This window comes from Silurus aristotelis (genome assembly GCF_946808225.1).
Source record: "Silurus aristotelis genome assembly, chromosome: 2".
NCBI lineage: Eukaryota > Metazoa > Chordata > Actinopteri > Siluriformes > Siluridae > Silurus > Silurus aristotelis.
The window spans coordinates 33,981,977-33,997,704 of NC_139575.1; the positions used below are offsets into that span (position 1 = coordinate 33,981,977).

A 15,728-nucleotide genomic window follows, 5' to 3' on the forward strand; every position below is an offset into this window, starting at 1 on the left:
TCACACAATCTCATCCAAACTCAGTAAAATCTAGTGACTTACAAAACACCTGTGGAGTGTTTTTAAAAATGTATTTATATAAGATTTATATTTATTTAATATAAGATTTATTATTAATGTTTCACTGCAGGATCAGAAAGCCTGCAGTCTAATTAAATATGCATCATTCATATTTGCATACGTTTGAAGCGACCATTTTGACATACTTCATCTTCAAAGCAGGGGCTGTGTTCCAATCGCCTTACTTCCTCACTCGGTACGCGGGCACACTTCCAGAGGCCCAAGTGCACTAATTAGCACTCACGTGTGATGATTGGAACGCGGTCTCTGTACGGTGAAGGGAGGCGGAAGGGTGAGGGGGAAACCGGAAGTGCGAGTGTACAGTAGAAGAGTCGAATATTATGTATGAAAATTACAGAATAAATACATGACGTTAGGTATATTATTTGATAATTAAAAATACTTTATATTAAGTACATTTCTTGGTGTTTGCAGGTGAAGGGACGGAAATGCCGCTCCTGACTCAAAACAAACGAATCGACCACATAACCTCAACATCGGAACTGTTCTCGAAACATTCCCATATAAAGGTGGGTGTAATGGACAGGCATGTGTTTATGTACACAGCTGATTTATGATATTTGCATTATTACATATGAGACGTTTTTGTGTTAAAGGAAAATGCCACACTATTTCGCTCCAAACCCATTGTGACAGTGGATCCAAAGTGCCTGCTTTATGTACAACAGAGGGAATTTGCAGCCACAACACCAGCAGACAGTGAGTCTCAATATCCTTCTGCAATATTAATTTGGGTAGAATAACAATATAACAGTAATGATAAATCAACCAAAAACAGCTTTACAGTGATAAAGTGGCTATAGGTTTATAGGGGAAAAGTCCCAGAGATGGTATAAGAATGAAACCTTGAGTGGCACAAAATGTCAATTCATTATACAACTCCAATTCCAAAAAAGTTTGTGGGACTGTGTAAAATGTAAACAAAACCAGAATGCAATGATTTGCAAATCATATTCTATTAAAAACATATTCAATGTTTAAACTGTGAATACACATCATTTGAAGGGAATATAAGGTCAATAAGGTCAATTTGATAGCTGCAGCAGTTCTCAACAAAATTGGGACGTTTACCACTGTGTAGCATCACGTCTTCTGTCCGTATATATTTGAGAACTAAGGAGATCCGTTGCTGAAGTTTTGCTAGAGGAATGTTGTCCCTTATGTGTCTGATACAAGATTCAAGCTGCTCAACAGTTCTGGGTGTCCTTTGTTGTATTTTTCATTTCATGATGTGTCCAAATGGTGAAAGTTCTAAACCGTAGGCAGCACAGTTTAGTTTTTATTTGCGTTTTTACACAGCGTCCCATTTTTTTTTGGAATTAGGGTTGTAGTTCCATCATATGAGATGTGCTTTTCGGTGATCAGTGTGTAAATGAAGAGCCGTTCATGCAAATTGCAGTCCTGAGCATTTGTAGAAGACTGTTTATATTAATTACAGTCCAAATCCATCCTCATAGTTTTTGAGTTGCTCAGTAACTTCATAAATCCTTAGGCTGTTCATGGGGCTCTATGCTCAGCTGCAAAAATAGTGCATCTCTGAATAAGAATTAAATTTAAATAAATTGGATACGAATCTGTTAATTAATTAATTAGATAGATAGATAGATAGATAGATAGATAGATAGATAGATAGATAGATAGATAGATAGATAGATAGATAGATAGATAGATTTTTCTCTTGTATTAAAAAAGATAGGGCTTATTCTATTAAAACACTAATGTTTTAATGGGTCATGAATCTGGATGGATTATTTATTCTCAGACAGTACTGATATTTAACTGTATAATAAATAAATCTGCCTCTTTCTTCAGACTCCGTTTCAGTTATAGGCTCTGGGGATGCAACAACTTGTCACTTAGTAGTCCTGCGCCATACAGGTAACATAGAGCACATTTACACTCTTTTAAATAAGTCTTGTGGGTTTTTTTTCTCCCTGTAACATTGTGTCAGTTTAATTTTGTCCTGTCATTCTTTAAAGGAAGCGGAGCGACATGTCTGGCTCACCTGGACGGCTCAAACACACGGACTGAAGTTCCTCTTATAGTTAATGCCGTCACGGCGTTATGTAACCCAGCTAAAGCAGGCAGGTGAGAAGTAATTGGGCTTCTTACTGAGAAAAGTTTAGCATATTACTTTATTGTATTAAGAGATGTCGCTCGTGGTTTAGCGGAGTATTTATTATAGATACATGTGTTATTCAGGTTAGAGCTTCATCTCGTCGGGGGATTCGATGACAACAACAAGACGTCACATAAACTCAGCCGTGAAATCTTTGGTAGGGAAATTTGCATGAAGTCAAAGTTTATTTACAGCATGTTGGCGAGTTATTCAAATAAATACGGATTTATTTTGCAGCGGCGTTTCAGAAACAAAAGGAGGCGATTCACCTAGAAACTTGCTGCATTACTGGTAAAAAATTTTTTGTAAAGTTACCAGTATGCACATCACATTAATAGATTGTCTACTGACCAATTGTTCCTCTGTGTTTTATAGATATAAATGATGTTTTGACAGATGGGATTCACAGACCAATTATCTATGGAATAGGTAATATATAATATTCTCTGACCCTGTTTATAGACACCGAAGTGCCCATTTTTTTTACATTTTACAAAGCGCAGCACATATTGTGGCACACCAGTGTGGTCAAGTATCTGGTATCAGTTTCAGACCTTTAATGGGTTTGTGTAAACCTGATAATCTGGCAACGCCCTGGATTAGACGCAACAAACGATATTCGTAACACTGATATAAATGTGTGTGTGTGTGTGCATGCCAGGTGTGAACGTTAAAACTGGTGAGGTTTTCCCATCCATGTTTCCACACAGAGGACCTGCTGAGGACTTGAGGTCTGCACGGAGCTTCACAGGTGGACAGGTATCAACACGTTTAATTCTGGATCAGCTTCTGTTTTTTTTTTATTTATTTATACTAATGATATACTACTTTATACAATGATATACACTTTTTTCTTATAACCAAAAAAAAGTGATGAAGGCCAGATATGCTGTATGTTTTGACACTAGTCTAATGTTGTATGTGTTCATGATTGAATTGTAATTAATGACTTGCTCTAATTATTGACTAGTGGACATGCGGTTTAATTGGGACAAAAGTAATGGCATTAAAGAAAGAGTTAGTCATGCCACTTTGGCATCACATGCTAACCTCGCATTCAGGAGGTTCAGATTCAGTTTTGCTTTTTATAGACTTTTGTGGGAGGCTGTAAGTATAAATCAGCTGTACGATGAATGTAAGAGTTATTTAACAGTTGGTTTGAATTTATTACTATATGCATGTACACAAAAAAGTATTACAGAGAGTAATCTAAATATGGAGGTTTTTTGTTCAGCAAAAAATATATTTACGGTACTTGTAATTTAAACATACACTATATTGCCAGAAGTATTGGGTCACCTGGTCATAAGTGTGTTATGTGATTTTTGAGCATTGCATTCCATATTTAGTCCCAATTTGAGGAGCCCTGGGGTGCAGTCAGCATTTCAATTCATCCCAAATGTTTTCAGTAGGGATGAGATCAGAGCTCACTATAGCAGGCCACTCAAGATCATTCTCTCCAAAGCATGTAAACCAGATCTTCAAGGAGTTTACTTTGTGCACAGGGGCGTTGCCATGCTGGAACACCAAGTTCAAGTGAACGCAATATTTTATTACACCACATCTAAAGACGTCCTGTACAATTGAGTGCCTTCAGCTTTGTGGTAACAGTTTGGAAAAGAACCACATGTAGCAGGAAAGGTCATGTGACCCAATACTTTTGGCAATAAAGTGTAATTCAATGACTGATGACTGATTGAGGCCCATTAAAACCAATAGAATGATATTGTGCTCTTCAAAAATACAAACATCTTTCAGACGCCAGTGTGATTTTTCTGTAATTTCTAGAGACATCTTTTAAAAAATTTAAATTTGATATTACTAGTTAGCTGAGGTCTATGACTGTAGTAAGGAGCAGCTGAAGATCGGCCCATGCAGATGGTCTCCCAGTAATGACATCGCCTTCTGGCTGGATGAAGATGATGAAACAATCTTACAAGTAATTACACAGATTTATGAATTTTTTTCTCACCCTTTTTTAAAATCTGACTTACATTTTGCTTGATGATCTCTACATTTACGACAGTACCTGTCCACATCTCCTTATGCTGAGCCACCCCATTTCGTCCAACACATCAAGTCCACAATCCGCTTCCTGCTGGAACACCCAAACACCGACACTCTGTTTCCCGGAGGCCAACCGCAGCTCTTCCAACGTTCGGAGCATGGAGAGTGGGAGAGAGTCTGCTCTTAACCCTGATCTTTGCCCTTAACAATCAGTAACACTGTGAATTTACCAAAGGCCTTCAAAAAGCAATTACTGGCTGATGTTGTTCCTTCATGCTAATCTATTTCTCTTAAGATTTGGATTAGCATAGAAGGGAAACTTGTACTTGGGATGGAAAGATTGGATTATCTTTTATTATGCATCAGCTGAGGTTTTAGAGAAAATAAAATGCCCCTTTATGAACTCCTAAAGCTGGATTTGTTTTTATACAGTGTACAATGTTGTACAGTACTGAAAATCTTTTTGGATTTTATTTTATTTTGATATGTATCATAAATATGGCATGAAGTTTGACCTAAGTGTTGTGTGTGTGTATATTTCTTTTGGGTTATGAAGAAAAAAGTGCTGTATATCCTACTGAAATTCTGCAAGATTTTTTTTTTACAAATTCAAAATATAATAAACATTTATCTTGATAACACAGTGGTTCCTAAACCATTCATATTTATTTTTAAGGGAGTCTGGTGTTTCCTCTTACAAACCTGATTTACAATTTGTTCTGGACAAGGCATGGAGAAGATTGAAAAGGTTTTTTAAAACTTGAGGCAAATTAATGAATGGAGAAATCTCACATTTGTGTAAGTCGAGGCTGAATGAATTATTGTTAGTTCTTTTTTTATTATTTTTTAAATTTGCTGTGGAACTATAAAAAAAAAAAAAAAAAAAAGCAATGGAAATAAATCATCCAAATGAATATATAATTATATTTGTCTTGAAGTGACCAAAATTGGGTGGATAAACAAGGATCCTAACTTGGTTTGGAAATGAGGACCTGAAAGGAAACATGCCCATTGTTGCATAACAATTCATTTTCTGGAATTTTCAACTTTCCCTCCGAAGATGTAGATATAGATTTATTAGACAGTATAGGCAAAGTTGGCTTGTTGCTACAAGAATGATAAACTGGGTAAGAAAATATTAGATTATAGATTTCCTACATGAGTATATATTCATTAACATTAAGTTACCTAAAGTTAGGCTGCTATATACAGGAGCTATTGTCACCCTGTAGCTACTTCAAAATGCCCTGTATTTTAACCTGTAACATTATCTAGGAGTAAACATTTTTGGTCTACATCATAACCCAGCTTTTCTGAGTTAAAACAACCCTTCCTGGTTTGGTTGATATGGGTCTGAGTGCTTGGTTATCAAACCGAGTGTAATAGTCAACCTACAAAATCCCTTTTTCCAAATAAACATTGTAATTTGTCATTGTTAATCTACACCCTTTTCATGCCTGTGAATAAACTTTAAACGTGTATTTTCACGGTCTTTTATATTGATACAGGAAGTTAAATGACTCTTTGTATCCTGAAACAGAAACCAGAAAGATTGAGACAACCCATGACTCCATCTTACAAAATCACATGAGCACCATGAACCTGCCTGAGACTGAAGTTTTCACAGTATTGTAAGGTATTCTTTCTTTTTCTTTCCTAAATCCACATGGATTTAAATTCCAAACCTGGATATCATTTGAGGTACAATTTTACAGTTTGCATTGGTTTCAGTCACTGTTTTGAGTAGCAAAGTTTTTTTTTTTTTTTTTTTTTTCAAAAAAAACCATCATGACTCAGCATTTTTAATGACAAAAAGTTATTTACTTTTTTTTTTTAAAAAAAACATTAACATTATCGAAACTTTAAAACATTAACATGCCTGTAAGTATATGAAATTAAAGATGTATCTTGAAATAAACTAAAATCAGATTTGAACAGATTGTACACTTGACTGTTAAGTTTTTCCATAATAATTCTAACATGTTTTAAGGTTCACAATGTTCTGTCGTGCTTATTGCACTTTCATTTTGCCTTTTCTTTTACACAAGATTATAATACTGTGCTAAATCCAGCCATAACTAAAACAATGCACAAGGAGGATGAGCAGCGGCAGAAACCTGTACTTCACAAAAGAGGGAAAAACTTATTGGAGGTGGTGAAAGAAGATAAAGACATGTTTAGGCACAGAGTTAAAAGTCTCCCTGAGAACCGACCTAACAGTATGTGTCATATCGCAATACAAATGTACTTTTTTTGTTGATCAGTTTTATATAATTTGCAGTAAATTCAGTTATTTGTTTCCAGTGAGAAGAGAAAACAGGAATGCTGGTGACCGGAAGGATGCAGAAGCTTGGACAAAACCGGACATTTAAGTGGAATGAGTGGGGAAAAAGCATTATTTGCAGGGGTTCAAGCACGTACTGCAGAAAACCTATTGAAATTGTAGGGATTTTTATTATTATTATTATAATTATTATTATTATGTATATAATAATAATAATAAACATAATTTCACACATTTTTGACCAAAACAAATACATTCCCATTGACATATTCGCTCTACGATTTTGAGTTATGTCCAAAACCTACTTTTGCGAACAAGTTCTAGGTTTCTATGTAGAGTGTACAAAGTGTCTCGAAAAATAATTAAATCAAAAAATTGGGGTGGTGGCTCCAGCGGTTAAGGCGCTGGGTTGCCGATCGGAAGGTCTGGGGTTCGAGCCCCGGTATCGCCAGGCTGCCACTCTTGGGCCCTTGAGCAAGGCCCTTAACCCTCTATGCTCCAGGGGTCCCTTACGAGGGAAATATCAAGGTCCGTGATGTCGGAGTGACGTGGGGCCGCCTTCCCGTGGGCTCACCACCTGCAGGAGGGACCGTAAGGGACGGTGCAGTGAGGATTGGGCTGCAGTCGAAGGCGGGGTATGCCTGCTTAGGCTGCTGCCCCTGCGACCCGAATTACGGATAAGCGGGAGAAAATGGATGGATGGAAAAATTTTTTAATAAAAAATCCAATACTGAAATCAGTAGTGGAAATGTCAAGCATTAATAATCCAAGGTATAATTTTTAGTGTCATCAGGTATTTTCAGTCATCGAAGGCACAATTTGTGTAGTTTTATAAGGAAATTTGTGTAATAAATAAATAAATACATGCACATTAAAATGACAATTTTTTATCAGAGACTTTATATAGAATGCTATGTTCTATTACTGTCCTAAAGAGTAATGTTTTTTAAATATAAAACCCTTTTGGCCGTTGTAATGTTTCACATTCAGATCATTATTACATAATTTGCTAGTAAAGTATATTATATTTTTATGTTAATAAAATGTCTTTTGAAAAAATATCTTGTCCTGTTGGAGTTGTAATACAGACGTACCATCCAGAGACCATGAAAAGTCCTCACATCCTCATACCACAGTCAAATAATGAACAGGTTTAAAGTAAAAAAGCATAGAACTTTCAGCTGAACTTCATTATATGATGATGCCAATTACATTCTTGCTCGGTTGCTCAATTCAGCACAAACCCGGTTTGCCCTTGTAGATTCTTCTGTGTTGAGCAAATGAAGAAAAAGTTTAGGGATTTAGGGATTAAATAAAGATATACTTTACATAGCGGACATGTATGCAGTTCAAGTTTAGGTTTATTTCTATCAATAGTCCTCCACACCTTATATAATCACTTTCATAAGTTTACACACACAAGTTACATTAGTTTCCATGGTGTGAATTAAGTTACGCACAAAATTTGGTTTATTCAGACATCAGTGGATAGATTTTTTTCAATTGCATATGAGATTTACAGGGACATCAGCTTGCTTCCTGCTGCTTGATTTTTTTTACTTTTGTGTAAATGTAAAGTAACACCTGATACATTAATAGTAAATTTACTGTTTTTCAAATGACATTACTGTACATTCCATAGTATAAAGTTGTAAAGGCTGACATACACGATTAATGTGTTTTGGTCTGTGATAACTGATATAACTGTGATGACTGACTTTCTAATTAGTCAACAAAATCTTTTGCTGATATATTAAATAATATATAATATACATTAAATTATATTAAATATATAATATATTTTAAATGATATATATGTACATAATTCTTGTTATACTGTTATTTAGACTCTCAAAGAGCTTTTTATAAATCTTAGAGGTCTCTTCATCTCTCATCCAGCCAATTTCTGTATTCTACACTATAACAATTTGGTTTCGAATATTATAGTAATTTACTGGCAACAACTAAACCATTTGCTGTAATATAGTAGAGTAATATTTCACCTAATATAAAATAGTCCAAATTTGCAAACATTCTTTATTTTTAATAATAAAATTGTACTGTACTGGCTGGTGAATTGTGGCCATTTTGTTATTTGCAACCTACTTGTAAAAAAAAAAAAAATTATAATTTTTTTTATAAAAAAGCTTAAGTGATTATAATTAAAATGTGTATTTTATTGGACATTTTATTGTACACAATATTGCATATGGATTAGGAGAACATGTTTCATAACCCTTTCCTATCAAGTGCACAGGTTTAGACAAAGAAATCTTTGTGTGAACTAAGGTAAACTTTGCACTAGTTACATCGTATGTTTAAAAGTCATCATTTTATGCACTCACTAGGACCTTACAAAGTGAGACATGTTCTTCCTGGACGCCCTCAATGGTCTGATAGAGCACCTGACTTACCTGTACTGAAGCCAGCAACTGAACATGTACAAATCTGTAAATAACTTAACAACTTAACAACAGAGCATAAAAACTATGTAAGTAATTTCTTCTATTTTTATTTCTTGATTTAAAAAACAAACATTATGTGATATAACAAGGTTTACAGTTTCAAGTTTCTAATTGCAGTTCATTTGTAACGCAGTTGAATTGTTAGTTTACGCAACAAATACAACAAATATTTCAAACTTAAAACCTTTACAAAAAAGCTTAAACTAATTTTGTAAAAACTTATAAACATCAAAAAACACAATACAAAAATTGAGATACAAGAATTAAGAAATAAAGCATGATGGTGCATGTTATATGCAAGGTTTTATGTTACCTTTTGTCACGTACAACACAGTGTCTATTTGGATTTTCTATTTAAAGTAAAATGTTGTTAAGTAGAACAACTGACAGCTGGAAATATTCAGTTCTGCTTAATATTTTATTTATCTGTATATGGCACTGTTCCAATTTTAACAAGCACAGACTGGATACAATAGATTAAGGGGGTGCATGATTCTACAAAAATTAGCCCATAGTACTAACATAATATATTATCGTTTGTAAAATAATTGGCAAAATACAGTATAGTTTTTGAAAAATGGTGCATTGTCATGGAAACTAATATAGTCGTTCTGGCCTCCTCTAATTGTGATTATCATTATTATTTCTATTTTATGATAATACATTTAATAGTAATCTATCATTTTATTAGCAAACCTCAGTATTTAAAAAGACAGGCTACCAAACTCTGATTTCTCCCCCAAAACCCCCCCACTCACACAATTCACTATTACAGGCTTCCAGAGTTTCCAAAAATTCCATCTTTTATCTATTTTCAGCACCACATTCCAATAAGTGGAAAATATCAGCTGGAATAAATAAATAAGAACTGGCAAATAATTTATATACTTTTTAGTTAGATTTGGGTTGACTTTCTGTGTTTTGCTATTAGTAGAACTTGATCTTACTTTCTACAATTCTCAAATATTAAATTTTTTTTGACAGAAATTCAAAGTGGAAGTTTCATGGCATCTGAATAAAAAAAACCACAGCATTTATTCAGCCATTGCAAGTGGATTCTCAATGATGGCTTCAGGTTAGATATCTTTCAAAACGTTTCGTTTCTTTGTGCATAACGATGTTTTGCTATGTATGATTATTCATAATGTCTGTTGAGTTTTTGTCTTATATAATGGATGCCCACCTTATGTTTCAGACCTCAGGATTGTACTGCTTGGAAAAGCTGGAGCTGGAAAGAACAGAGTAGCCAAAGCCATCCTTGGAGACATCGAGCTGCATGAAGAGAGTGAAGAGTGTGTTTTATATGAAGGTGAACAGGCAGGAAAGAGTATATGTATAGTGGACACACCAGGATGGGACAGAGTTTCTATAGAGTGCACTACTAAGAAGATAAAAAATGAAATCTCCCGAAGCGTAACACTTTGTCCTCCAGGCCCACATGCACTGATTCTGGTGCTGCCTGTAAACATTGGTGATGTACCTTCTCTAAATGAGCTTAAATCAACAAGTCGACATGTGGAGCTGCTGTCTGAGAGAGTCTGGAATCACACTATGGTGCTTTTCCTGTGTGATAGAGATGTAGAGGACACCACAATCACAGAACACATTCAGAAAGCTGAGAAACTACTGGAAAAGTGCAGTGGGAGACACTGTGTTATGCGTCTCAGTGAATCTGAAACGCAGGTCCATGGGCTGCTTAAAGAGATCGAGAGCATGGTGGAAGAAAATCTGGGTGATTCCTTCCTGCCTCAGGTTTACTATGAAGTAATACAGGGCAAAATACCAAAGGATATCAGCGAGTTGAAGAAAGCGTATGAGGACAGAGAGGAAATGCTAAAACAAGGATATCAGAAAAGACTGAGTCAGTATAAAAAACAGTCTGAGGAAGAACCTGTGCTTAAACAAAGACGTGGAAGTATCACAAGATCTCGTCCATCTTGTAAGTATTCTCTCATTCCATTGTATTATTTCAGATTATATCTATACACTGTCAGTATATATTCCCTGGTCTGAGTTTTTGTTTTGTTTTGTATAACTGTTTGCAGTCAATGAAGATGAAAACCAGGCAATGGATATTCATGCCATCAAGAGCAGATACCGGGATGAACTTCTGGCACTTGCAAGATATTACTTGAAACCGATATGTCTGCTTGTGTTGGCTATGATTGGTGCTCTTATTGGATCAGTGGTCGGATCTAATTTTGGAGTGGTGGGATCTGGTACCGGGATCGGCATTGGAATCGTAGTAACAGTTCCCCTGGCGTTATTGCTGATTAACGCTGCTAGCCTGGCACGACAGAGTTCAACACTTGTGGAAGTGGAAAAACCAGAACACACTGATTACTGTCAGTAACTTATAATAAGATATACATATTCTAGATTGGAAGTGCTAAAAGAAAGGAATAAGCCACGTCAAGATGGACACAGAAAAATATGTGGTGTTAATGCTGATGCAAAGCACAGTTGTTTTTTTTACAGTTGACGTGAGGAGAGAGGAACGCTGTCACAGAGCGACCAAAACTGCAGATATTTTTGCAGCTTCTTTATTGTTGCTGTGTTTCTATTGTTAACCTTTCTGAATGTTCTCTTTATTCGGATGTCTAGTTTTTGAAAGACATCCTTTTCTTTGTAATGTCACGTGATACTCCGTTTAATTCACTTCTTGATGATGGTTTTGGGTGGTGTTTCATTGTACATGTAATATTTTGGAAGTTCTTTTGTTTCCCTTTTCTGTCTTTTGACAATAAGATGCTATATACTGTAAGTGTTGTAGGTTATGCAGACCATGACTTCATAATTCGGATAAAACCAAGAAGTTCTCAGGAATATCCTACAGAAAGAGTTTCTCTTTAATGTAGTTAATCAGAATCTCTTATTGAGGGGTGTAAGATAGTTTCTTATGAACATGAACAAGATTCAACCATTTTGTATTTGTATTACACCATTTTGTTATTGTATTAAATGTTTATAGTATTTAACACATTTTATAGGCGAAAAAAAACGTTGACAGCATCCTTATTACTCTCTTTCCTGGGTTTTAAAAAAACCTGCTGAACTTTTGTTTTATCAATTCATTACCACAAAAAATAATTTATGACAGGGCAGCATATTTTCTTTCTATGTAAAGTCTCTGTATATTTTATATTTTTATAGGCAATTAAGTCAATGCTGCTGTAGATTTCTAAGTTGATTGAAATCAATATTTTGATGAATCTAATGCAGATTTGTGTTTATATATACAATAACAGTCAAAGATTTGGACACACAAGATTTTGAATTTTTGGTGTGTTTTCAGTTCACAGGTGTGCCTTGTCAAGAGTTTATTTGTGGCTAGAAACACTCAGTTAAGTGAAGATAAAAGACAGTCCATCATTACTTTAGGAAATGAAGGTCAGTCATTTGGAGAAATGTTGCCCCTGACAATGCCCCTGTGCACAAAGCAAATTTAATGAAGATATGCTTTACATGGGTTAGAGTGGAAGATCTTGAGTGGCCTGCTACAGATCTCTGAACGTAACCCTAATAAACACCCTTGTGATAAATTGGAACACTGGCATCAGTATATGATTTTATTTACGCCCTTGAGTAGAAATCTCGACAAACACACTACAAAATCTAGTGGAACATCTTCCCAAAAGAGTGGAGGCTGTAATAACAGCAAATGGAGACAATGTGGAATAGGATGTTCAAAAAGCCACTTGTGTTCATACTGGTATGTAATGTATAATCAGTATACCTGTTACACAGAACATGACTCTTTACTATGTTCTATAAACCATTTAGAGAAACATTTACTGTAATTCACACATTGTTGGTTTTATTTTGTTTTTTTCAAGATTTATTTTTTCACATTTTTGGTGTGATTCAAGAGACCATAACAGATCCATATCTGAGCATAACATTTTAGTAATTATTTATTTGTTTTAAAAAATATATACTTTATGCTTTTATATGCAGTAAATAATTCCTGTACAAAAGTGATGAGGAACCAAATAAAGTCTACATGTTATAACTTTTGTTATAATTCATTTAGACTGTGAAATTTATTTTAAATACTGTATATTTAATATTAATATATATATATGTGTGTGTGTGTGTGTGTGTGTGTGTGTGTGTGTGTGTGTGTGTGTGTGTGTGTGTTAGTCAACATAATTCACCTTTATGTATTTAAATATACAATCTCTGTATTCTACACTATAGTACTTTACTGGCAACAACAATAAAATGTTGATGTACTATAGTACAGTTTTACCAACATATTACCAATTATATAATACTTCAGCATTTAAAAAAAATTATGCTTAATAATACAATTGAACTGTCATTGAGTGGGTTGAGGGCCATTTTGTTATCAGCCAAAATGTCTGTACAAGGTGTTACATCGTATGATTAAACGTCATGATTTTATGCACTCACTAGGACCTTAAGGGATTGTTGCTGTTCTTCCTGGTTCCTCAACACCTGTATTACCTGAAATGTAGCAAACAACTAAGCAAATGTAAAACCCGGAAGAAGCTTGACAACAGGACAAAAAAAAAACATGTAAGTCATTTCTTCTCTGTTTATTTATCTGAAACATTAGATTTCTTTATTGATTTAAAAAAACCCTGCATAAATAGATTGAAAAAGTTTTAAAGTTTAATTTCTAGGCTCCATTTACGTGTATGATGCAATAGTATCTAGTTGTTCGGTAATGCTTGAAGCGACAACAAATTTTTCAAACTTAAACATTTTCTGAAAAACCATTGAACATGTTTTATAAACAAGGTTTTGTGTTACATGTAGGCACATATGACACAGTGTCTATCCGGATTTTTGTATTTGGATTATTTAACATTTCGGCACTGTTCCAATTTGAACAAATGAAACTGGATAAAATGGGTTTAGGATGTTCAGGTGTGACTCGACAAACAATTGTAGATGGTACTGACATAAAATAGCTTGCAAAATATTCTTTGAAATATCGAAAAGTTATTCGATTTTGTGTCAATATTGTGGATTGTGGAAACCAAAAACAGTTTTTTCTAGCTGTGTTTGTATCGTACTATTTCCATTGTATAATAATTAATTTATTAGTAATCTGTCATTTTCTTTATAAGCAAAATGTAGTTTTTAAAAAGACATTTCCAACCTCCAAACTTTACCCCCAGAACCTGATCTTCCCGTATTTGCAGAGTTTGATGGCGGTTGAATAAAATTCTACAACCTAAATACAGCCATGGCAGGTGTGATCTCACCAGCGGCCCCAGGTTAGATATCTTTCAAAATGTTTTGTTTCTCCTGTGCATAGTAAATTTTCGATCATGAAAAATATTATCCATTTTAACTTTTGTGTTTTTCTCTTACTGAAGGAGGCCCGTTTACTCTTCCTTCAGACCTCAGGATTGTACTGCTTGGAAAAGCTGGAGCGGGAAAAAACAGAGTAGTCAAAGCCATCCTTGGAGACATCGAGCTGCATGAAGAGAGTGAAGAGTGTGTTTTATATGAAGGTGAACAGGCAGGAAAGAGTATATGTATAGTGGACACACCAGGATGGGACAGAGTTTCTATAGAGTGCACTACTAAAAAGATTAAAAATGAAATCTCCCGAAGCATAACACTTTGTCCTCCAGGCCCACATGCACTGATTCTGGTGCTGCCTGTAAACATTGGTGATGTACCTTCTCTAAATGAGCTTAAATCAACAAGTCGACATGTGGAGCTGCTGTCTGAGAGAGTCTGGAATCACACTATGGTGATTTTCCTGTGTGATAGAGATGTAGAGGACGCCACAATCACAGAACACATTCAGAAAGCTGAGAAACTACTGGAAAAATGTAGCGGGAGACACTGTGTTATGCGTCTCAGTGAATATGAAAGCCAGGTCGGTGCCCTGCTTAAAGAGATCGAGAGCATGGTGGAAGAAGAACAATCAGGGGAGAAACATGTGCTTAGGCAGAGACGTGGAAGCATCAGTGGATCACGTCCAAGTAGTAAGTATTCATTCATTAATCAAGTTACTTTGATAAGGGCATTAATGACTTCAGTAAAGGATAATAAAAAAAATACCTTAATTAATAATGTAAAGTAAACCATTTCTCTTTATTTTTCCACAGTGACTGAACAAGCAGCGGTTCCAGAGTGTAAGAAAAAAGGAACTGCAGCCACAACAGACAAGAATCAGGACCAGTTGCAATGGACAGTCATCAAACCAGTACTAGTGATCTCAATGGCTTTTATGGGTGCTCTTATAGGTTCAGTGGCTGGAGCCCAATATGGAACACTGGGGGCAGCTGTGGGGATTGTCATTGGATTTGTTGTAATAATGCTCCTCAGTTTGTGGCTGATCAGCGTAATAACATAACCAAGACACAAGGACATTAAGTAATATCCCAGAAGTGTCACCTAGCACAATCATGGCTATAATAAACATGGCCTGGAAATGCTTTAAGAAGGTTTGAAGATTGATGAAAGTTGTGACGAATGTAACAAAAAACCTAAAGGTCACAAACAGAAATCACAGAATTGCTGTAAATTCGACTGTAAATCAAACAAAAATCTATTTGATACGTCTTTAAACCCCAACCCTATTAGAAAGCCGGTATCAATGTATCATTGGAACAAAAACGTGTCATTTTACCCCACCATGGAAACGTTTGTCAGAAAGAGAAGTTTCAAAAAAGAGCCACAGCAACTGTATAGTAAAGGAATATTGATGATGGGTTTGTTGGGACTGTTTTGCTTCTGGTTATGATGGAGCTCTTTAAAGTTTCATGGCTTTATAAATTCTGTG

At 35.2% G+C, this 15,728-nt stretch overlaps 3 protein-coding genes across 3 annotated transcripts; all 3 read left to right on the top strand.

Annotated features, from left to right (window-relative positions):
• The first annotated feature begins 311 nt into the window (after positions 1-311).
• On the top strand, positions 312-4,848 carry ntan1 (N-terminal asparagine amidase). The gene is made up of 11 exons (XM_083522700.1): positions 312-403; positions 496-590; positions 678-780; positions 1,894-1,959; positions 2,061-2,169; positions 2,284-2,357; positions 2,438-2,491; positions 2,576-2,629; positions 2,862-2,959; positions 4,026-4,139; positions 4,227-4,848. Exons 2-11 carry the CDS (start codon positions 510-512, stop codon positions 4,392-4,394), a joined length of 921 nt encoding a protein of 306 aa, XP_083378826.1. The 5' UTR covers positions 312-403; positions 496-509; the 3' UTR covers positions 4,395-4,848.
• A 4,020-nt stretch (positions 4,849-8,868) lies between these two features.
• LOC310718607 (GTPase IMAP family member 9-like) lies at positions 8,869-12,980 on the top strand. Its single transcript, XM_083527513.1, has 5 exons — positions 8,869-8,982; positions 9,941-10,031; positions 10,152-10,895; positions 11,002-11,958; positions 12,447-12,980. Exons 2-4 carry the CDS (start codon positions 10,019-10,021, stop codon positions 11,307-11,309), a joined length of 1,065 nt encoding a protein of 354 aa, XP_083383639.1. The 5' UTR covers positions 8,869-8,982; positions 9,941-10,018; the 3' UTR covers positions 11,310-11,958; positions 12,447-12,980.
• A 438-nt stretch (positions 12,981-13,418) lies between these two features.
• LOC310737565 (GTPase IMAP family member 4-like) lies at positions 13,419-15,299 on the top strand (the record flags this gene model as incomplete). The annotated part of the gene is made up of 4 exons (XM_083561920.1): positions 13,419-13,498; positions 14,107-14,205; positions 14,308-14,928; positions 15,052-15,299. The coding sequence occupies exons 2-4, from the start codon at positions 14,175-14,177 to the stop codon at positions 15,297-15,299; spliced, it is 900 nt and encodes a 299-aa protein (XP_083418046.1). The 5' UTR covers positions 13,419-13,498; positions 14,107-14,174.
• Between the last annotated feature and the right edge of the window lie 429 nt (positions 15,300-15,728).

Excerpts from the sequence above, each read along its gene's own strand:
- LOC310718607 (XM_083527513.1), top strand. Across the intron at positions 10,896-11,001 it reads CACAAGATCTCGTCCATCTT|TCAATGAAGATGAAAACCAG; the intron begins GTAAGTATTCTC and ends AACTGTTTGCAG.
- ntan1 (XM_083522700.1), top strand. The coding sequence starts at position 510 with ATGCCGCTCCTGACTCAAAACAAACGAATCGACCACATAACCTCAACA. Across the intron at positions 591-677 it reads CGAAACATTCCCATATAAAG|GAAAATGCCACACTATTTCG; the intron begins GTGGGTGTAATG and ends TTTGTGTTAAAG. Across the intron at positions 2,492-2,575 it reads AGAAACTTGCTGCATTACTG|ATATAAATGATGTTTTGACA; the intron begins GTAAAAAATTTT and ends TGTGTTTTATAG.